We start from the raw sequence: 23,634 nt of genomic DNA, 5'->3' as shown, positions 1-23,634 counted from the left end.
CATCCTGGACTTCTCTGAACTTTAGTTTCTTCATCTGCAGGTAGTAAATCTACCACAATAGCCAGCAGTCTACCTAGAATCTCTCTTTGGATATCTCGTGGGCACCTTAAAATTGAGCATGTCCAAAAATGGACTCAACATCTTCCCCTCAAAAACTTACTTTCTAAGGCTCCTTTTTTTGGGAAGTGGCACTTTTACTTTTTCAGTTTGTTCAAGCAACTCACAATTATCCTTATCTGTCCTTCTGCCTTACGCCATGAAGTCACCAAATCATGACTAGACATCTTCCAAACCAGTCCACTTCTCTTCATCTCCACTCATCACTATAGACCATGCTGTTATCAGCCTCCGCCTGGAACCGCAGGAGTCTCCTGGCTGATCCTCTTGCATTTGTTCTGGTTCTGGGTTATTTCCCACATTACAGTCAGAGAGATTGTTTTGGTTTTTTGTTTTATTTGTTTTTTAAAACTCACAGACATGTGGTCATGTCATCTCTTTATTACGCAGTCCTGTTTCTCTTAGGATAGACTTCGCAGTCCATAACCTGGCCTTATATAAGGAAGGCCCTCATCCCTTCTCTTATCTGTATTGTCTCCCTGGATGATCTCATCCATTCCAATAACTTCAAATACTATCTAAACACTGATGACTCATTTATATTTCTATCCTGATTTCCATTCCTTGTGTAGTAGGAGACCACCCCCTGGAAACATCCATTAGGATGTCTAACAGGCCTCTCACACTTAACCAAAACAGAACAGAAAGAGAATGGCAAATCTTTTTCTCCAGAATCCTTCTCCATCTCAGTAAAGTGTGTGTACCATTACCTTCTAATAGCAGAGGCCAAAATCAAGAGCCATCCTTGATCCCCACATCTAGTCCATCAGTCTAAAATATACCCCAAATCTAACTAGTCACTAACTACTAAGACCTCAAAGTCCAAATCAGAAGCATCTTTCTGCTGGACTACTACGAATCGTCCTAACTAGTCTCCCTGCTTCTACTCTTGTACTCTTAACTACAGTTCATCTTCTTCTTGGCAGTCAGAGTGCTATTTCTAAAGCATAAATCAAATAATTTCACTTCTTTTTATAAAACCCTTAGCATAAAATCTGAACTCTTTACAATGGCCTACAGGCCTTATATGATCTAGCTCCTGCCTATCTCTCAGACTTCATTTCTTTCTACTCTGTCTTCATTCTCTGTGATCCAGTCACACTGACCTTTCTGTCCATTAAACCGGGGGTCCCCAACCCCCAGGCCACGGACCGGTAGTGGTCTGTGGCCTGTTAGGAACCGGGCCGCACAGTAGGAGGTGAGCAGCAGGCCTGTGAGCGAAGCTTCATCTGTATTTACAGCCGCTCCGGATCGCTCATGTTACCGCCTGAGCTCCGCCTCCTGTCAGCATTATGGTGAGTTATAGAATTATTTCATTACATATTACAATGTAATAATAATAGAAATAAAGTGCACAATAAATGTCATGTGCTTGAATCACCCTGAAACCATTCTCCCCCACCCCCGTCCGTGGAAAAATTGTCTTCCACGAAACCGGTCCCTGGTGCCAAAAAGGTTTGAGACCGCTGCGTTAAACTACCATCATCACAGGACGTCTGTGCTTGCTGTTTTTTCCTGCTTGGAATGCTTTTCCCCTTGACTTTGTTGTTTCACTTTCCACTGAGGCCTTAATTCAGTTGTGATCTCTTCTGAAAGGCTTTCGCTGGCCACACTAGCTAAAGCAGCCTCCCAGTCACTCTCTACTACAAAACCCTGTTTTATTTTCTTCATAATACTTACAGTACTTCAAATTACATTTATTTATTTATATGTTTATTATTGCTCCCCAAACCTCCTGAAATCTAAGCTCTTAAAGACAAGGAAACATGTCTTTCTTGTTACCCACTCTTCTCAGTACTCAGAACAATGCCCGATACATAGTAGGCTCTCAAATGTGTGCTGACTCACTGCTTATCTCTGTAGTCTTAGTTCGTAGCACTGTCCTTGCCGACTGTGTTCTGAAGTACTGTACTTCTCTCTCTTGAAATTACCACACTCTCTTTCAACTGAGGACTCTTGTATCTGCTATTTCCTGTACCCACATCAGACCCCACACCCACTCTCCATTTGTGTCTCCCCAACTCATACTCATCCTTCAGATATGAGTCACTTACTTACAGTTCCCTGACCTCCATTCTAAGTTAGGATTCTCTGTCATGTTCCTATATCATCCTATCCTTTTTTTTTTTTTTTTTTTTTTGCCGTACGCGGGCCTCTCACTGTTGCGGCCTCTCCCGTTGCAGAGCACAAGCTCCGGACACGCAGGCTCAGCGGCCATGGCTCACGGGCCCATCCACTCCGCGGCATGTGGGATCTTCCCGGACCGGGGCAAGAACCCACGTCCCCTGCATCGGCAGGCGGACTCTCAACCACTGCGCCACCAGGGAAGCCCCATCCTATCCTTTTTTGTAGCAGTCATCACACTTAAAATTATTTGTAAGCTCTTTGTAGGCAGTGACCAAGTTCTTATTCTTCTGCACTTTATCTCCAGCACTTAAGTTTCTGGAACATAGGAGGCATGCAGATATTTGTGAACTGAATGAATGAATATTGAGAGAACATAAGATTGAGAGGATCAAATCAGGTAAAAATTAGGAGAGCAGTTAGCATGGAGTGTAAGTTAGCTGAATCTGCCCTGCCTACTTCAATAGATGTTTTTGAATCTTGTGAGATAGGGATAGGAAAGCATTGTATAAACTGAGAGTGCTTTTATAAATATAAGATTTTTTTTCATCAGATCCCTATGGTCTGATGGTCTTTCAAAGTACAAAGCTTTATGTTTCTTAACAATAATGCCTGATTCTGTTACTTTAGAGCTATGCTTAGGTGGTAAAATATAAAGAATTGAGGCCAATATTGAGTCTAGGCTAACTCATAAGGTAACTATATTCTTGACACCCTTAATTCAGCCGGACTGTCTTGCTTTAGCAATATGTCTGAGTTTTAGTCTTGCCCTTGATGTGTGACCTTGGTCAAATTAGATGATATCCTCAAGTCACGTTTAATCTTTTTGTAAACCTAGTGAATACAATTCTTATCTCCCCAGTATCTCATCAGAGTTAGATTAAAGTCAGTAAAATGTTGCAGGTTTCCTGTGTGAAATTTGCTCTCTTTATATAAAAAGTAATATAGTTTTTTATTAACTCAATTTCTTCAGAATCTGACATTGTTTCATGCCAAGAACAAAGCTATATTTTAGAAGCTTTCTTTTCACACTTTCCTATATCTGTCTTCTGTCACTAAGACCCTTGAGATATGTACATCAAGGACTCAGAGTTTATAGCTCAAAATTGTAAAAGATGTTCCTTTCTCTCTAGCTAAGGATATTCTCTCCACCATTTGCCCTTCTGAAACTACTGATGCTTTTTCATCATTTTTAATCTTCTTTCTTACATTTACTGCTTCAGGGCAATCACCCAGTGGTGTAACCAAAAAATAAAATGTCCTTCATTGCCTGCAATTTTACATCCAAATGCTTTCAGGGTTCCTGGGATTAGTAGGATTTTTAGAGTGCTGCAGTGAATTCAGTGTGATGTGAATGCTAATAGGTTGATCATCATGTAACAAGCCACAGCTAATGGGCAGGTGGTGAGATGAGATACCATTCTGTTGCTTTTCTAGAATAAGGAGTACAGTCCTGGACCTATTGACCAAAGAGAGCTTTGCTATTAACTTTTAGGATGGTTAAAATGGAAGTGGAAGAGCCATTTAGGTGTAAAGAGTAACTTAAGAGGTTGACTTAGTCTCCTTTCTGGCCTATTGAGTTGTTCACTAAGGCCTTTTGATTTCATTTCAGGGCATCTTCCTACCCTTCTGTTAGAAGATTTAGTTATTCCTCCCCTCCCAAACAAAACAAAACAAAATCTGACACAGTTCCAATTGCAAATATATTTCTGAATAAATACCAGTGGTGTTTTAAAGATTGTGTCTTACCAGAAAAAGTAGGTAGAAATCTAATGAGAAAGAGAATGATATCAATAAGCATGGGAGTATCTTGGGTAGTCTTAGATCAGCCTTTTCTTGTCCTGTGTCTTAACATTTGGATTTGTTTTGCTTTTAAAAATGCTATTCTTGGGACTTCCCTGGTGGTGCAGTGGTTAAGAATCTGCCTGCCAATGCAGGGGATACGGGTTCAAGCCCTGGTCTGAGAAGATCCCACATGCTGTGGAACAACTAAGCCAGTGCACCACAACTACCGAGCCTATGCTCTAGAGCCCGCGAGCCACAACAACTGAAACCACGCACCATAACTACTGAAGCCTGCACGCGTAGAGTCCGACTGCATGAGAAGCCCGCGCACTGCAACAAAGAGTAGCCCCCGCTTGCCACAACTAGAGAAAGCCTGCACGCAGCAACGAAGACGCAATGCAGCCAAAAATAAATTAAAAAAAAAAGTAATAGAGAATAGTAGCTGCTTATCAGTGTGAGAAAATATTGACACATTAAAAAAAGTGCTATTCTTGTGGGATAAGGAGGGTGGGAGGGAGACGCAAGAGGGAAAGGATATGGGGATATACGTATGCATATAGCTGATTCACTTTGTTATTCAGCAGAAGCTAACACAACACTGTAAAGCAATTATACTCCAATAAAGATGTTTAAAAAAAAGGCTATTTTTTTTAAATTTTAATTTAATTTTTATTTATTTATTTTTGGTTGCATTGGGTCTTCGTTGCTGCGTGTGGGCTTTCTGTAGTTGTGGCGAGCGGGGGCTACTTTTTGTTGTGCGTGGGTTTCTCATTGCAGTGGCTTCTCTTGTTGCGGAGCCTGGGCTCTAGGCCCGCGGGCTTCAGTAGTCATGGCACATGGGCTCAGTAGTTGGGGCTTGCGGGCTCTAGAGCGCAGGCTCAGTAGTTGTGGTGCATGGGCTTAGTTGCTCCACGGCATGTGGGATCTTCCAGGAGCAGGGCTTGAACCCGTGTCCCCTGCATTGGCAGGCTGATTCTTAACCACCGCGCCACCAGGGAAGTCTGAAAAGGCTATTCTTTATTGAGTAACCTATGCAATTATACATGCATTATTTCGTTAATCATCCTAGTCACCCTGCAAGTGAGGAAACTGAGAAGAGTTCCTTTTGAAAATAGAGCTTGAAGACAAACATGTGACTGTAACCCCTGCACCCCAAGTTATAACCCTAAGAAGCTTTAATCAGGAAATCTTCCATTTTGGCTTGATGGCTTTGTACCCAAATTGAGTTTGCCTTGAGTCATCCAGAGTTATGAGAGTGACCAGGGTTACAGTTTAATAAAATGACCAGTCGATGTGTTATAATAGAAAATGTATGGGCCAAAGGAGTCAACAATCTCAGGGGTGCTAATCCTGGTTCCATACTGAGTTATGTGACCTATAGGAGTCATTTCCTTCTTTGATGAATTCACTTCCTTTTCGTCCCCTCTAAAATGAAAGGCATTTCCAGCCATAGGCAAGCGTGAATCTCATTAGGAATATAGATTTTCAGAGAGTCTGGATCTACTTCAGCAAAGGCAGACAGACCGACAGACCTCTGAAACTAGCCAGGGACTTTTGAAGGTAGAAGGAGGAGCTGAGCATCTGTCCTCAAACTCAGTTCTAAAACTTGGGTGTTGGATTCATAGCATCAGTGGGATTTCCCTGTTTTTTTGCCCACACTCATTAGTGGTCAGAGAGCCTGACATGTTAGATTTGCTCAGTAAATGTATTTTTATTAAATGCTTATGAAAGCTCTTTTATTCTTTAACACTGTGGAGGGTTTTCTCATCAAATATCACCAGATATATTTAGTGACAGTACTTCTGTATGATCTTCTCCTTCAGCTTCAGTAGTCAATATCATTATCCTCATACCACATTCAGCCTTGCTTCAGGTTCTGTGCATTGACCCAGATGTTTCTTTCCATGAGACAAATTACTAAAACCTTGAAAAATCTTTCCCTTTCTAACATCAGTGCCTATGTGTCATTTAAATCTATTACTGGGGATTTTCAAGGAAAGATTCTTAATTGAGATTTGTCAGATTTTGTACTGCTATTAAAGCTAATCAGTTTTCTTCTCTTGAATTTGCTTTTCTAGTAAAGCATTAAGAAACACTTCAAATCTATCAAAATGGCTAATGTTAATATAATAATCCAGAGTTTACAAGTGCTTTTTACAGCTTTATCTCGTTTAATCCTCACGACAATTCCAGGGGTAGGTGTAATCCCTATTTATAGATGTAGAAACTGAGAAATGAAAAGGCTAAGTGACTTGATCAGGGTCTAATGACTGATAAGACACAGAGCTAAGACTCAAGCCTTGGTCCTCCAATTCCAAATCCTGTGTCTTTCCCACTATACCATATTGCCTATAACTTCTCTTCTTTTGTCTTAAAGGCATCATGTTTTATGATCACCTAAAATTGGTTGAGAGTCTAACCCTTCATCTGCAAGAGCTCATCAACTTAATGATAGTCCCTGGGACAGTGTCACCATGACTGCAGTACTGTGTTGGAAAATAACCTTGTGAAATCTTTGAACCACTACTACTATGTGGTTGTTTGGGATTGTGCTGTCTAATCTTTATTTTCAAATAGGGTAATTAGTGTGTAGTGTTTGTTTCTGAAGCAGGCAGCCAGCAATTAACAGGAACAGGCCCCAGCTAGAAGAGGGTTGTTTTTACTTCTTTCAGCCATCCAGCTGTGGCACAGCACATGAAGTTTCTTCTCTGGCTCGTCATTTCCAGCAAATGTTCTTCATTTCCTTTGCTCTGATGCCCCCAGTCCTCAGTCTGTGGGGAAAGGTGACTGCATTTTTGAAGAACCCTCTGAATAATTAAGGGCTCAGTTTTTGTGACAGCACCCTAAGTTTTACCAAATGGACTCCCCGCTTACTTAGTAAAGTCATCTAGGACCAAAAACACCATCAAATCTGGCGTAGGTTCCTGCCATGCCTAGTACATGGGGAATCTGCAAGTTTTTCTCAGGATATGAACGGTATTTCCTCTCTGGTAACTTTGCAGTTGGCACCAACTATTTCTTTTCACTTTTGACTGTAGTTCTAGTCTAAATAGTCTCGGGCTCTGGCTCCAGCCTCCTGTGATTCTAATCCCAAGCAGCCAAGATCAGACACTGGGATATCTCTTTACTGGCAGCCCCAGACTTAAGCTTTGGAAATTGTGGGAAAGTTCTTCTTTGGGCACATAGGTCTTCTGATTCTACTATACTAGAGTTCTCCCTTCTGAGTAGACATGGAATCAAGGTAATATGAAGGAAAGAATAATGAAAATAGTCCTTTATGTGTGTATAATATTGTAGTACTTACAAAATGATTTTATATTCATTATCTCATTTTTTTCTTCCTAATAACCCCAGGAAAAGTGATTTAAGACCATCGAGTCTGGATTTACACTGCCTCAGTTTGAATCCCAATTCCAACATTCATAGCCATGGGAAACTTGATCTCTCGGTGCCTCAATTTCCTAATCTATCAAATTTAGACTACTTATTTCATAGGCTTTTTGTGAGGATTAAGTGAGATATATTTATAAGGCACTTAGAATAGGGTATTACAAAAAGTTGTTGTTGTTGTTAGTTGTTGTTGTTGTATAAATAAGTTGTTATTATTGTATAAATATCAACAAGAAAACCAAGGCCCAGAGAAACTAGGTAGGGACAATGGAGCTGAAATTAAAGCACAAATTATTCTTACTTTATGCCTGTTCTATCTACCCCATCTCAGCTGCCTCTGAAATCAATACCTTGCATTGTATATAGGTAGATTTGATCCTAGGAACTCTGGACATTTTACTCTCATTGTTTATTATTTAAACTTCCATATGAAGAGACAGAAAGTACAGGGTTTATTATCTGTACAAATAAAAAGAGGCTTAGAAAAGTCCTAGTGACTTAGAAAATCACAGTGTGCTTGATTCTTACTTCTGAGTGCGTATCAAATGCTCTCTTGGAGTAGAAGAGACATGCTGTACTTCTTTTTCCATTTCTTCCTCTCCTGAGTTTCCAGCAGAGAGGACTTTAAGTGAGCAGAGATTCTGGAATAGGAAAAGTAAAACTAGTAAGTGCTAGGAGAAGAGTGGGCACTCTTATGGCACAGGGCACTCTCATAAGTGGTGAGGAAGAAGAGTAGTTGAGAGGTAGGGAAGATAAGGCATTCCTTGGCAACACTGGAAAACATTAGTGTACATCCTTATTTACTGCATTGGCTGTAGCAGGGAGGTGTGCTAATTCCTAAACTTCATCTAAAATTAATAGCAGAGGTGTTCCCAATTGTGCCTCTTATTGGTGCATCCTGTTTCATTATTTGATTTGAGCCCTCTTCACCTTGACATAGGTTCCAGGAAAAGTGGGGGCAAGGGACAAGAACAGATTCAAGAGATATTTGGGAGATAGATTTAATCCTAACAAAAACCTTGTTACTCATCAGATGTTAGTATCATTAGTCTCATGGAAGAGAAGTAATTTGCACAAGGTCATAAGGTAAACAGCACAACTTCAACTCAGGTCTTTTGACTTCAAGTATAGAGATTGTCCCAGAATATCATGTATCCTCCCCGTGCAGGTGGGGAAATGGTCCAGGTAATTAATATCAGAACTGAGCCTGGGACATAGGCAGTGTCACTGAGAATTGGACATTATACTGATGAAGAGATGATACAGATTAGGCAGACTCTCTTTCCTGTACATAAGGAACCATATTTAGCTTTTTAATAATTTTCTAATATTTCTATTTTCTTTAGGTTATTGTTTGGAAGCAATGAGTTTAAAACCTTTCACCTACCCATTTCCGGAGACGAGGTTTTTTCATGCAGGATCTAATGTGTATAAATTCAAAATTAGATATGGCAACAACATCAGGTAATTTTAAAACCAGGAGGGTAGTCTTTGCAAACACAGGTTAATACCTTCCCACAGGTCATTCCTTCTCTGCCTTCACCCAGTCCAGGAGACTGGCTGAAGCAGCACCTTGTAGGACTCTTTCCCAGGTATTTTGTGTTCTATATATTTATTATTCATATAAGTTTTAAAATTAGCAATGGCATACCTTTGGGGCGGTGGTTCTCAAATTTTTTTGTCTCAGGACCCCTTTGCACTCTTAAAATTGAGGATCCCAAAGAGTTTTTGATTAAGAGGGTTATACCTGTCATATAAAATTGAAACAGAAAAACTAAAATCATTACTTATTAATTTAAAAATAATATAACATTTTATTAAAATAACTATATTTTTGAAAAATTAATGAGAAGATTGACATTGTTTATATTCCCAGAACTTACCCCAGGAATGCAAGGATAGTTCAACATACAAAAATCAATCAACATAATACACCACATTATTAGAAAAAAAGAGAAAAAAAAACACATGATCATCTCAATTGACGCAGAAAAGGCATTCGACCAAATCCAGCACCCTTTCGTGATAAAAATACTCAAACTAGGAATAGACGGGAACTTCCCCAACATAAAGGCCATATATGAAAAACCCACAGCTAACATCATGCTCAGTGGTGAAAAACTTAAACTTTTCCCTTAAGATCGGGAACAAGGTAAGGGCGCTCACTTTCATCACTTCTACTCAACATAGTACTGGAGTTCTACCCAGAGCAATTAGTCAAGAAAAAGAAATAAAATGCATACAAATTGGAAAGGAAGAAGTGAAACTTCTCTGTTTGCAGATGGCATGGTCTTTTTTTTTTTTTTTTTTTTTTCTTTTTTGGCTGTGCTACGTGGCTTTGCGGGATCTTAGTTCCCTGACTAGAGATTGAACCCACGCCCTCAGCAGTGAAAGCAGAGTCCTAACCACTGGACCGCCAGGGAATTCCCGACATGATCTTATATGTGGAAAAACCTAAAGAATCCACACAAACTAACAGAAAGTTGTTAGACCTTATCAATGAATTCAGCAAAGTTACAGGATACTAAATCAACATCAGTTGACTTATATATACTAGCAATGAACACTCTGCAAAGAAAATTACGAAAACAATTTTGTTTACAACAATATCAAAAAGAAAAAATACTTAGCAATAAATTTAACCAATGAGGTGCAAGACTTGCACACTGAAAACTACAAAAAAAATATATATTTCTGAGTGAAATTAAAGGAGACCTAAATAGAAATGTATCTGTGGGAATTCCCTGAGTGGATAGGACTCAGCACTTTCCTGCCAGGGCCGGGTCTAATCCCTGGTCAGGGAACTAAGATCCCACAAGCTGCGCAGCGAGGCCACTTGATTTTGTAACCTGAAGTGTTTCGTTGGTCATTTGGAAAATATTGGTTCACTGGCTTATGCAGATTGTTCAAATGTCAACACATTTCATTATATAATATCAAAAAATCATATTTGCTAATATCACTACCAAATTTGTCAGAAAAATGTCTAAGTATTTGGAAGCTGTCAACCCCACAGTGGTGGATAGAAGTTTTCCAAAATTCAAAATTTTGCTTGAAATCCCAAAATTTATCCTTGACAACAAATACTGTCAGTTGTTTTCCTTAAATTGATAAGCTCACTGTTCATTTTTGAGAAAATGTCTGTCACATTCCCAAGTCTGAATAACAATCATAGTTTATCTGTCAGCTGATCATTCAAGTAAAATATGAAAAAGCAAGTGGTTCAGTTTGCAACTTAAACCGTTGTACAGGTGCTTTTTCTCAAGACAGCCATCATCTTCTGGTACGTGGCAGAAATGCTTTCTGCTACTTTCTGTTTTATCACCTAATATTACAAAGACATGCATTCAAGGGTTGAGATTTATAAAGTTATTAATTTTTCACTGCTTCCTCTAGGATATTAAATGAAACTGGATTTTTTTTCCTGTGTGGTGGTAAAGATGACTACAACTGCTAGTACAGTTCAGTGCAACTGGCTAGATTTGTGCCAAGGCACCAGCAGTTTTGCCCACCATTGATTGTGCACTACAGATTATAAATGTTAACATAGTGAAAAAGGCAAATAACATCTTAATATTATTATGAAACTAGTTTTGCCCTTGGAGACTCCTTGAAAGGTTCTTGAAGACCCCTAGAGGTCCACAGACTGCACTTGTACAACGGGTCTAACAAATTATTAACTTTCACAGTGGAAATTTCAGGTCTTGGCGGGTTAATGGAGAAGATATTTTGGTACAGCCTTGTACCAATTCTCAGACCACACCACCTAGGTGATCACTTCTTCCCTTGAGCACTGGGTCAGCACACACAATTGTTATTTAGTTATGTTTCCTTAGCTCAATGGAAGTTTCATTTTTGCTCTACTAGAGTCTGTTGTCTCCAGAGCTTTCCTTCTTGGCTTACTTATCTCTTGTCTGTTTACCTTCTAGAGGGGAAGAGGTAGAAAACAAGGAAGTCATCGTCCAGGAGCTAGAGGTAGGGAAAGAAGCAGACAACTTCTGGGAATGTTGAACTGAGGATGAGTCCATATTCAGATTTTAGCTATTTCCTGCAAACTGAGTCACAACGTCCACTTGATTACTTGGCTTCTCCCTGCCACATTTCCTCTGCAAAGAAACTTTACTGTTTTCTCAGGGGAATTAAAGCCTATACTCTTTCTCAATTCTCCTAGTTGAAATGTCAGCACCTTTGAGGCTAAGAGTTATTTTGTTTCCATTAGAGTTTCCAGCCATGGGGAGCTCTCTTTTGTGGCAGCTGGCACAGGGAAAGCTTCCGGAGGACTGCAGCCTTCCAGGGCTCTGGGAAACCTCACCATCCCAACCACTGCCCGGTACTTGACGTTCAGGAAACTCAACTGTAAATACACAGACAAGGCTGCTGTGTCTTCATTTTAATTGGAAACATTTGCAATTGCTTTATTCCCACTTCATTTTCATTCCTTTGCTACCCAGCTCCTCTAGCTTTAGATTCTCCCACAAGAAGACAGAGAAGGTGGGCAAATTCGCAGATTGGTGAAAGCATTGGAAAAGAAATTAGAGTTCTGGGGGATAGCCCTGGATTCCAGTCCTGGCTGAACCACTAATTAGCTGTGTGAGCCTTGGCAAATCATTTCTCTCTCTGGGTCTTAATCGCCTCATTCATAAAATGAGAGTTTTAAACTAGCGTATTCTCTTCTAACTTCACAACTGAGTGATCTATGACTGTTGTGATTTATGAAGACATATGTTGCCACATTTCAAGGAATTTGAATGTGAAAACTCTGTGAAACCAAAGTCTTAAAGGTACCTGTGGCTCTTCAGCTGTGTGTTTTAAGATACATTAGGATCTTTGAGGACTTCAGAGGCATCAGTATAAATAACAATTATTTTAATATAGGACCATGACAGTTTTCTGCTTATTTTAATTATGAGTAGAGCAGAATTTACTTCATTTTGCTTCACTTAATATGGGCAGAGAAAAGCTCAAGGCAGCATAGTAGAGTGGAGAGAGCTTAGACTTTAGGGCCAGTGAAAACTGGATTTGGACTCTAGTTCTGCCTTCACAGTGTGACTCTGGGAAATCTGTCTGCCTTCTCTGAGTCTGTTTCCTTACCTGTCAGTGATATTGATAAATAATATCAGTTTTCAAGGTTGTGGTGAGGATTAGAAATAGATGTATGCAATGCCTGCCACACAGTAGTTCAACTAAGAGTAGCTAGAGAGCACTTATATCCATTTATAATCATATTTAAAGTTTTTGAAATGCTTTTTATATGTTCTTTTTCTTGCTCTCATTAGTTCTGAGGCAGATGTTATCATCCTTTTTCACTCATTTCGAAAACATCTATTGATAGGCAGTTTAGTCTAATGGTTAGGAGTGTAAGCTCTGGAGCCCCACTGCCTGGGTTCATATCTTAACTCCATCATTACTACCTGTGTAGCCTTCCATGAGTCATTTTACCTCTTTGTCTTAGTTTCCTCATGGGTAAAATGGGGATAATAGAAGTGTTTATCTTATAGGGTTTTATGACTGTTAAATTCATTAATGTGTATAAAAACAAAAATATTTGCCATAATGATTACTCAATAAATACTAGCTATTAAAATCATAAGCTAGATACTGTGCTAATAGAGATCATACAAAGATGAACATGACACAGTTTCCGTTTTCTGTGAGCCCAAATATGAGGAAAATGAGGCTTAGAGAGATGAAATGACAAAACTGAGACTGAGGACTTCCCTGGGGGCGCAGTGGTTGAGAATCCGCCTGCCGATGCAGGGGACACATGTTCGTGCCCTGGTCCGGGAGGATCCCACATGCCGCGGAGCAGCTGGGCCCGTGAGCCGTGGCCACTGAGCCTGCGCGTCCAGAGCCTGTGCTCCGCAACGGGAGAGGCCACAACAGTGAGAGGCCCGCGTACCGCACAAAAAAAAAAACAAACTGAGACTGAAATTCAGATTTTTTTTCCCATAGAAATTTAGTAGTCTTTTCATGATACCAATTGTTTAACTAGTGTATACTAATAAGCATAGGTTAATTAGAGACTAATCAATTCAGATTTAAAGAGAGTAGAAGAAAAGATTTGACTTAAGCAAAAGCAAAATAAGTATATGTAAATAAATACCAGTATTATTCACTAATCCAGTATATGTTTGTTGAGGACCTGTTATGCTTCATCCACTAATGGTAGACACCATAGAAGGGATGCTAAGATAAATCAGGTGTATATTCTACTTCAAGAAGATTTCTCAGTAAGGAAAATAAAAATATGTACATGGAGGGAATTCCCTGGCAGTCCAGTGGCTAGGACTCAGCCCTTTCACTGCCGGGGCCAGGGTTCACTCCCTAATCAGGGAACTAAGGTCCTGCAAGCCATGGGGCATGACAGAAAAAAAAAAAAAAAAAGTACATGGAATATAGTAAAAGCCCAAGGCTAACTACTGTGAAATTTGAGACTAATAGTTAATAAAACTTGGGAAATCAGGGAAAACTTTCTGGAGGAGGTGGCTTTTGAACTGTATCATAAAAGGATAGGTCGAATTTGGTCATATACTGATGGGTTGAAAGGGTATTTCAGGCAAGAGCATAGGAATAGAGAAGCAGAAGGCATATTCAGGGAACAGCGAGTAGTTCAACTTTAAAAGCGTATAGAGTATGTGAAGAGCAGTGATAAGGATAAATTGATAGATTGGCTGAGATTAGATTAAAGTCATTTCAAATTTTTTTTTTTCAGGATTCTATTCGTGTGGTCTTGGGAAACCTGGATAATCTGCAGCCGTTTGCTACAGAACACTTCATTGTATTTCCCTGTATCCTTTCTTTACTGGGTGGAAATGAACTACAATTCACACTGTATATTCAAATGGAAGCAGCAAACCCATAGGCAGTTTGGAGGGTAGGTCAGAGAAACCAGAGGGAGTCTTTTCCCTAAAATAGTACTCAGGGATTCGTACTGGCTTCTTTCCTTACTCCTGAGCACATTTCCCAGATAAAAGCAAATGGGAGAGAGTGTCCCACCTGAAATTCAAACAAGGAGAGATTGTCTTGGTCCCTTATCCATTTGTTTTCACTCTGTACGTGGAGATGAAATGGTTTCATGAAAACCTGTCAACTGGTAAGTAGAATGATAGAAGTGTAGGTGGTGGTGAAGAAAAAAGGGAAGGTTGAACATCCATGGGTTAGCGGTGCAAGCTGAATATGGTGAAACAGTCAGCCAGATTGGGCGCCAGCACTGACAGTGCAGAAGTCAGGAGCATGTGTCCAAACTAGACTGCCTGCTTCAAATCTTGGTGGCTTTGCCACTTAATAGCTCTGTGACCTTAGATAAATTACTCATTCTATGCCACCTTTGTGAAATAGTGAAAAATAATAATAGTACCTATCTCACTGAGTTGTTAAAAAGATTAAATGTATAAATACTGGAAGATGGAAAGTACAGTGTGACTTAGAATAATCACTCAATGAAAGATACTTATTATATAAATAATTCCTCCATTTTAGAGTATTTAATGACTTTCACCTTAGTAGTATCTTAAAGATATCTCCCAATTTTTAATCTCTGGGGGCCACCGCTATTTTTACAAATAGAGGGATAAGGAGACACCTGCCACTTTGATTTGAAAAAAGGTACAAAGGCCTTACCTCAAAAGATCTCCTCAATTCATTTGTCACTGCTGCTGAAAGTTCCACTTTTTCTCTTTCATAATAGGGATCATCCCCTTTTAAGTGACATATAGTTAGAATATAGTACGAATCAAACTATTTTTAGCTTGTAGATGGCAGTAGTTCTAAAATAAGGGAGGAAGAAAGTTTGAGGACACAGTATTTGTAGGAAAAGTGGTACCGGGCGGTAGGGAAAAGGGTATGCACCAAAGTTCTAAAATGTCAATGATAGTCAGAAAGTCTTGATCCATTATGACATTCAAATTTTCTGTTGCAGGAAAACCAATAAACAGCAGTCCTCTTGGGTTGGTAAGTTTGCCTTTTCTGTAAGAAATGATAATGGCCTTATTGCCTTCTGTTGTCCCAAAAGTCCTGCTCTTGTCTCGTCTTTTATGCCCCTTGGTTGTTGCCCAAGTCCAGTCAGAATTGTATACGTGAGACATTCTTTTTCCCCTTGGCTAGATTTCTGAGACTATGTCTATCCTTACCTGCAAAGCTGGTGCTAAAAGTTGCCTTTGGCAATTTAAAGATGGGGAGTTCTCTTCACTGTGCCCTCATGTGAGCAACTCTGGAAAAGGAAGAGTCACAGGAAATGTGGTTCCTCTCTATAGGTCCCGGCAGAGAGGAAAGCAGCAGGAGCCATGATGAGGAAACGAAAACACGCAGAAGTGCCCAGCTCCCCAGCCAGGCCAGGGCTGGACAGGTCAGTGGTTTTGACAGAGGGGCTAAATCCTGCATCCTAGTTAGGCTTTGCCAGCTGTTGCTCCTGGTTGATCTTGTCCTTGGGCGTGTCACTCTCTGTCTCAGGGCTTCATTCATACCTGCCTATTCTAGTGGGTGGACTAAGAGAAGGAAGCAAGTTGATGTTTGCAGTGTAATTAGAACACGGTCCCTTCCTCAGCAAAATGGAATTCTTTTGTTCATCAAGATGAAGACTGAGGGAATTTCCTAGCAGTCCAGTGATTAAGACTGCACTTCCACTGCAGGGGGCATGGGTTCGATCCCTGGTTGGGGAACTAAGATCCCACAAGCCTCATGGCACGGGCAGAAAAAAAAAGATGAAGACTGAGAGGAAATGTAAACATATCTGTACAATTGAATCCAACAAATATTCAGTGAGTACTTACTATGGTCGTACTATAGGAAAACACAGAAGGCACAAGATATGAAGTCCCAAAATATTATCCAAGAACATAGAGAAACCCTCTTTAGAGGGTTTCTCAAAAGAGTGAGAGTGAATAAAATATAATCTTATTTTACCCAGTTAGCAGTAAGCTTTTGGAACTCTACCTTAAGAGGTAGTACAGGCTGCAACATAAATGTCTGCAACAGGATATGCATCAATGACTGGGTGAGGTGCTGCGAATTAGGGGGAGTGTTGAGCACAACCCTTAACATGTTGAAGTTGCTGTTGTAGAGGCTTATTTTCTTCTTTTGATTCTCTGTCAGGGACAGAATGAGTCAGTAAGACAATTCAGTTGTTCATGTTAGCACCCAGAGAGAGATGCTGGAATAATCCAAGGTGTGGTTTGCTCCCAGCCCAAAGTGCTTTCAGCCCAGGTTCACAGAAAGCAGCTGTTCTTTTCCTGGTACTGTGTGGGCCCCAAGACATACAGGAGCAGTGAGGGTAGACCATGAAGGAGCTGACCCCTACACCCTCCAAATGCACACATCGGTGAAGAGTTAGGAAATTCCTTTCCCAGCCAGGTGGGATGTGAGGATACTTGGAGGTATGAAGCTTTGGTCAGTTCCATTTGACTGAATTATCCATGGAGATGAGGCCTCACATCTTCCCTTTCTCTGTGTTTTGATGCACAACCAAGTGTTTCAAAATCTGAAACCTGCTGTCAATCACATTTTCCCTTTCTCAACCCCTGGATCCCAAAATGTCTCAAACTGTGATTCTACTGTGAATTAAAGCAGCACCCAAAGAGGGTTTGGCCACACTATTTATTCTGCAGGCCAGGAGTGGCATAAAAATAGCCAACCTGCTGAAATATTCATTTGGGCCACATTTGCTTGAATGTGGTGATGTTGCTGCTGCCAGTAACACTTCCTGGGCTTTTTTCTCCCACCTCAGGCCCAAGAAGAGGACTTCCAGCCAAGGGCTCAGCAAAAAGAAGGCCCCTATGGAAACCAGGAGGGTAAGCACCAAAATGGAGACTTCGAGACTCGTAGCTATTTCTGCTCAATTACAAGTCAGGATTCCTGTTACCAGCGCATCTTGATCCTTAGTACAGGCTGAATTCGCTGGACTCGTTCTCACCTTTCACCATCTGCAGAACAACTTTCAGCCATTCCACCCTCACCACAGCCTGTCCTAAATGTAGCTGCATAATACACACAGTGATGAATGCTTTTGCTAAAAGGTCTTCTCTTAGCTTAAAAAGCTGCTTTCTTATACTCTGCAGTTGAAAAAGAAAATAGATCTGTTGAATTGAGGTAGGATCCAGTTTAGAATTTTTTTTAGAAAACTTTTTGCTCTCATCTGCACTAGACTCTGAGTCTGGGTGCATCTCGTTTTTTTATTTTGTTTTTTTTTTTTGAAATTTTCAATTTTATTTTATTTATTTTTTATACAGCAGGTTCTTATTAGTTATCTGTTTTATACATATTAGTGTATATATGCCAATCCCAATCTCCCAGTTCATCCCACCAACCCCCCACCACCACTTTCCCCCCTTGGTGTCCATACCTTTGTTCTCTACATCTGTGTCTCTATTTCTGCCCAGCAAACCAGTTCATCTGTATGGGAACATCTAGTTTTTACAGATAAAATAGGTATATATCAGCACAGGATACTGGTAAGAGAAAACTTCATTTAGAGCAGTGATGGTCCGGCCCTAATAATATTTCATTTCATTTTGTGAGGTCTGCTCTCCATTTAGATATTCATACATCTGCTACTCCTCCATTTCAGGACTCCTTTTCCATAGTAGTCTCTAAAATAGTGCCCTTTTTCTTGAAATAGCTGTTATTTGTGACTTTTCTTACTTCTCTGCCATCGCTCCAAAGCAGCTCTGACCTTAGGTATCCAAACATTCCCAACTCACCTCCCTCACCTTCCCAGGATCTGTAACATGATCAGTTATCGAACAAACGTTTACGTATGCATCCATTCCACAAACATTTATTGAGTGGCTCCTATGTGCCAAGTACTAAAGCTATCACACACAGTCTCCCCGAAAAATACCAAAAGTGTAAAGCTGGGTAGACATTACTGATAAATGTGCTACGTACAGGAATAAAGGAAGCACAGGGTACAAAGGGACCACAAAGGAGAACCTCATTCAGACCAAGTGGTGTGAAAGAGAGTTCCCAGCGTAGCTCAGAGTAGCTCAGAGAACTAAGGCTAAGAGGAAAGAGTGCAGTGCTTTTGGTGACTGGAAGCCAGTGTACCTGGCGCTTAGAGTACGGTGCTGAGAATTGTCACTGGAGAGGTCAGCATGGGGTGGATCCTAAAAGGCTTTAAAGCCACCTTCAAGATCACAGGAATTCCCTAAAACATTTTAAAGTAGAAAAGTGAAGTGATTTTCATTTCTAAACAATTCTGTCTCCTGTTAGCAAGGCATTGTGTTAGGTGCTGGGATGCACCCAAACATATAAAACCTAGTTTTTTTCCAGGAGCTTAGCATTTAGTTGGAGTAGAGTGAACCCTTAAAGATGAAGACCTCTGCCTCTGTGGGTGGGGGCAGGGTACAGAGCCCTGTTGTGCCCATGGCCAGCTGGCCCATGGAGTGATTTAAAGCAGATGGTTTCCCTCTTCTATACCCTCATCCTTTAGAGAGGGAAGAAGAAGAAATTAGAAAGTACAAGAAGAGTACATGAAGCTCTAGAGAACAAAGACACTTTATACAACCAAGATAATTACTATTAAAGGAACATTTCCCTCACTCTCTACCCTTTGTACCATCCTATTCTTAGTTTGACGCATCATCTCCCTTAAGAACCCACAGTTTCTTACTCAACATAATTACCTTTTCAACCTGATACTGGGTTTAGAAAAAACTCTGAGGAAAAAAAAAAAAAGGAGCATGTTTATTGATTTTGACTCACAGCCCAAGCAGTCTCCATTGTAGACCCTGTTCCCAGAGAGCAGACTTCTCCTAAATTAAAGTGATCACAGGGACTCTTAGTGTAAGTCACCTGAGCTGGAAGAATTGAATTTACTCCTATGGTCCAATGCCTAATATCTTCTCTTCCCTTTGGGGGAAGTTAAGGTGTAGAAACACAGTCAGTGTGGATTGTGCACATCTGTACACATAGGGAGCCTGTGCAGGGAAAGCTTAGAAGAATACAACATATACCTGAATAAGGTCTCTGTTTCATAAGAGGTGTTTTGAGGAGAATGGGACGGAAGGACAGACTCATTCCCTTTGTTACTTTAGCTCCCAGATCTAGATATCCAGACTTTAAAAAGATAAAAAATGGGAGAGAGCAGATGAATGGACCAGAAGTGAAACAGACTGCCATGCACGTAGCTTTTTCTTCAAGCCTCTGCTTGAACTGCACTTCTAAGCAGATCTGACCCTGAACATACAGCGGACAACCTTGCATCAGGTTTTCAGGGTATTATGTGTTGTTGGATGTCCTAGATGGTACCCTCAGTCTTAATTCAGGCTATAATGGTTTTCCTCCCTTAACAACATTTGCCTGAGGAAACCTCGATCAAGATTTCAGGAGAGCACAAAGGCTGCCTTATGAGGGAAACTTGCCCTGGTTCAGAGGTAGAGGCTATACCTCTGCCCAGGGCCTTCGCCCTTCTGGTCCCCACTACCAACCTTAGTAGATGATGCTTCCATTAGGGCCAATGCAGCGGTATTTAAACCCCAAACCATAGTTTCCATACCTCACCATAGTAAGTTTGTGAGAATCATTCCCTCAAGCTAGAAATCAGATCTGGGCCCTCTAAATTTCATCTCCACCCTGTCTGGAAGAGATAATAGATAGTCTCCTTCCTCCCCAGAGTTACCTTTCACTTTTATAGGAGGTATGATTTAGGTGGCTGCCTATGTGGTCTGGGATTTGAGGGGTTTGTGGAATAGCTTAACAGAAATGTCAGCTTATGCTTAGGATGGGGGATCTGTCCTAACTTTCCTGGGATTGCTGTGCCTCTGCCTCCTAGATACACCCTTGCTATAGAATTCTTCACCAGCGGGACTTCCCTGGCCGTCTAGTGGTTGAGAACCTGTGCTTCCACTTCAGCGGGCATGGGTTCAATCCCTTGTTGGGGAACTAAGATCCCGCATGCCGCGTGGCGTGGCAAAAGCAAAAAGAGAGAGAGAGAATTCTTCACCAGCAAAATGGCTCAAGGAACTCCCCAGCCCTGCTGGGCAGTCAAGCCCTCAGGTTGTGCCTGGATGAGGGAAGTGGCCAGCTGGCAGAGATTCTCAAAGGAAATATATCAACCATGTTTCTGGCTACCAGGGTATCTCCTAGAATATTATAGGCTTGGAACCAGGTTGTAGGATGTCCCCTTCAAAGTACAAAGGAAGGTCTATAGAGCAGTAGACAGAAATAATAAGATTGCTTACGCCATAGTCATGTTTCTGCTGCCCTGGCTCTAGCCATGTTGATCATATTTACATGTTAATGGCAGTGTGCCCTTGTACATCATGTCCCTTTCTGGAATGCCCTGCTCTCTCTGACCCCTTGATGCCATCCACCAAGGCCCCATTTAAATAACACTTTCCCTGTGAAGTCTTCCTTGACTAACCACTACCCACTCTGTTCATGTCCTCCTCAGTAACCACGGCACTCTATATAGACTGATGGAGTAGTCTTATCACACTGACTTATAATATTTAGTTTATACGTCAGTTTTACCACATAGATTATACTTTTCTCCAAGGTAAAGTAAAGGTCCTCCTGATTTCTGAAACCTCAATATTCTGTCCTTGGTAATAGTTGGCACTCAGAAACATGGAATGATAAGGTATACCCAGCTTGGTTTGTTCTTGGCTCTTAAATACTATGATTTTAGAGAGACAGTGTTTGGGAAGCTGATATGAGAAAAGGACAGCTCTATAGAAGGAAAAATAGAACCTGTCTGGGCAGTCAGAAGGCAGGCCCCAGCACTGATGTGATATCACCTTACCAAATAGCATTCAGACCACCAAGCTGTAAAGGAGTAATGTTTAAGACTTTTCTTGGTCTTTTTATCAGAACAGAGAAAGAAAAACCCAGCAGGAATGGCAGGAGACCCCAGCACTTGATATCACTGATGTTCAGGACCAGGGTAGGTTCTGGGAAATTCCTGTGTATCCTCCTCTAATAATCATTCTGTCCTCTTCAGTCATCTGATGAGCAGAGCAGCACAGAGCTCTGAGTCTGGACACGCTCAGTGGGTGATGTACCTCACTCCCGTGGAGGTGCTTGTTGGCTATCCTCCAGTCTGCGGGCAGGCTCTTGAGTCATAAAAGCCCCCGCAGTTCCCAGAAGGAGTGAAGGAGCCAACGTATGTCCTTCTTGTGCTTCTGATAGCGAAACTGATGCTCCCAGTTTCAGAACATTTCCATATTGTGTGATAAGTTTTACAGAAAAGTTGGGAGGGATATGTTTTACTCTTCCATCCTGGAGAACAATCTCTGGGAAGCTGTCTCTCCTCCTCTTCCCTTTGGCGCACTAGTGTTAATATTGAAGGTGCAGGTGGATGCTTGGCAAGGGCTGGGAATGCATGTTGAGGTATTGCCCTTTCAACTTGCTGATCTTTCACTCAGCATGAGGATTCGATATGGATACAGTTATCACAGATGCAGTCCTGTGAGCAAGTGAGTTCTTCAGTAAGTTGTCATTCCATGTGCAGACACACCAGCCATGGTAGGTGTCTAGGATTTGAGCAGTGTAAAAATCTCAGGGGCAGGGCTTCCCTGGTGGTGCAGCGGTTAAGAATCCGCCTGCCAATGCAGGGGACACGGGTTCAAGCCCTGGTCCAGGAAGATCCCACATGCCACGGAGCACCTAAGCCCGTGCACCACAACTACTAAGCCTGTGCTCTAGGGCCCGCGAGCCACAACTACTGAAGCCCACGCACCTAGAGCCGGTGCTCCACAACAAGAGAAGCCTGCACACCGCAACTGGAGAAAAGCCCACGCAGCAATGAAGACCCAACGCAGCCAAAAATAAATTAAATAAATAAATTTATTTTTTAAAAAAAATCTCAGGGTCTTTGAAAATACTCCAAGGTCAGAATAGCACCTTACTGAGCTGAGATGAAATTGGGAAGGTCAGAACAAGCAATTCACCTGGCTTTGAATAATCCTGGTTTGAGGCTGCCCTGGGCTCAGGCTCTGTGTCCTGCCTTCTGCTCACATAAAAGTAGCCTGAGGACTGACACCTTCTCCCTGCCTGAGCGTTTTCCTTGCAGATTCTAAGTGGGGAGACGGCCGAGCAGGGAAGATTATCCCACCATTGCAGCAAAACGATCCACCTCCTCCTGAAGGACGCACAGAGCTGGGAACCAGTGGCTTCTTTGGGTTTCTAAGGTAGGATAGACCTCTCCTGCCATCGAACTGAGACCCAGGGCAGTCTAGCTCCAGAGCCTGCCCCACTGAGTCTCTCAGGGAAATTAGAATACAAAAGAAAGGTGACCTGCATAATCTCTATTTTGTACGGGATAAATGATGGAAATGAAGTGAGCATTAGGGCCCTAACTGAATTTAACAGAGACTGTGTCTTGTTCATTTTTACACAATCTACCCCACCCCGATGTGTCCAGCATTGGACCTGATTCCACAAATGCTGCTTGGACAGAAACTATTCTGATCGTGCTTGGGTTATTCAGATGATTTCGTTACCAAAATGTTTCCATTCTCCCCTCTGAATCTAGGCTGTCTTCAGAGTCCTTTTTGCAGAGTACAGTTAGCAAATCGCTTTCTCTATCTAGAGCTCAGCCATACCATTGCAATTGTTCTTCTTTATTTCCACCTCCCGAGTATACTCTAACTTGGGTACCTTTTCAAACGCTGTTTCAGACTTGAATTTCCATTCAGTGGTCTCAGAGCAAAAATGCCCTAGCTAATAATGGAGCCCTAATGGGACCTGGGAGAAGGGAAGTGGACCTCTCGAGTCTCAACCTGCTCTGCTCTTCTTCCTGCAGCTCTCTCTTCCCGTTTCGGTATTTCTTCAGAAGGAGCAGCCAGTGAGCCTCCTAAATGCAGCGGTGGGAAGAGCGTTTCTCTTGCAGCGACTCTTCCCGTTCCACTCCCTGCTTATGACATTCCAGTCTTGGGGAATGAGAGCCCCAAACTCCCTGAGTCCTCTTGTGGGTTTGTCCTTTACAATGGATTGTCCTTCCCCAATTTAAAACACTAAGAATGTAACTTTCTAAAATGCTCTAGTCTGAGAATTTTACTGCCCTATGAGCCAGTTAGGTCTTCCATCTGCAGCACTTAGATTTCTAATGAAAATAAATTATTTATGAAGAGTTATTGACTGAATTTTAGTGGAGTAGAGAGAGAGAGCACGAGAGAGCAAACTCTTTCCTCAAGATACAGGGAAACAATGCCTGAAACCTCCCCTGGGTCTCCCTGGTTGTTGTTGACAGAACAGTTTGGGTAGGTGGGGTCTGTACCTGAC

The 23,634-nt window shown here is 41.4% G+C and overlaps 1 protein-coding gene across 1 annotated transcript; it reads left to right on the top strand.

Moving 5' to 3' along the window:
* Positions 1-8,779: 8,779 nt before the first annotated feature.
* Positions 8,780-23,201, top strand: MAJIN (membrane anchored junction protein). Its single transcript, XM_032641220.1, is given in 11 exon segments — positions 8,780-8,880; positions 11,346-11,391; positions 14,129-14,204; positions 14,384-14,509; positions 15,335-15,366; positions 15,554-15,609; positions 15,611-15,760; positions 17,138-17,201; positions 21,223-21,295; positions 22,424-22,541; positions 23,156-23,201. Coding segments are annotated over 11 exon segments (888 nt in total).
* Positions 23,202-23,634: the final 433 nt, after the last annotated feature.

This window comes from Phocoena sinus, chromosome 8 (assembly GCF_008692025.1).
Source record: "Phocoena sinus isolate mPhoSin1 chromosome 8, mPhoSin1.pri, whole genome shotgun sequence".
NCBI classification, from domain to species: domain Eukaryota; kingdom Metazoa; phylum Chordata; class Mammalia; order Artiodactyla; family Phocoenidae; genus Phocoena; species Phocoena sinus.
Note: the sequence above shows the minus strand (reverse complement) of the source record. Positions and strands in the feature narration are given on the sequence as shown.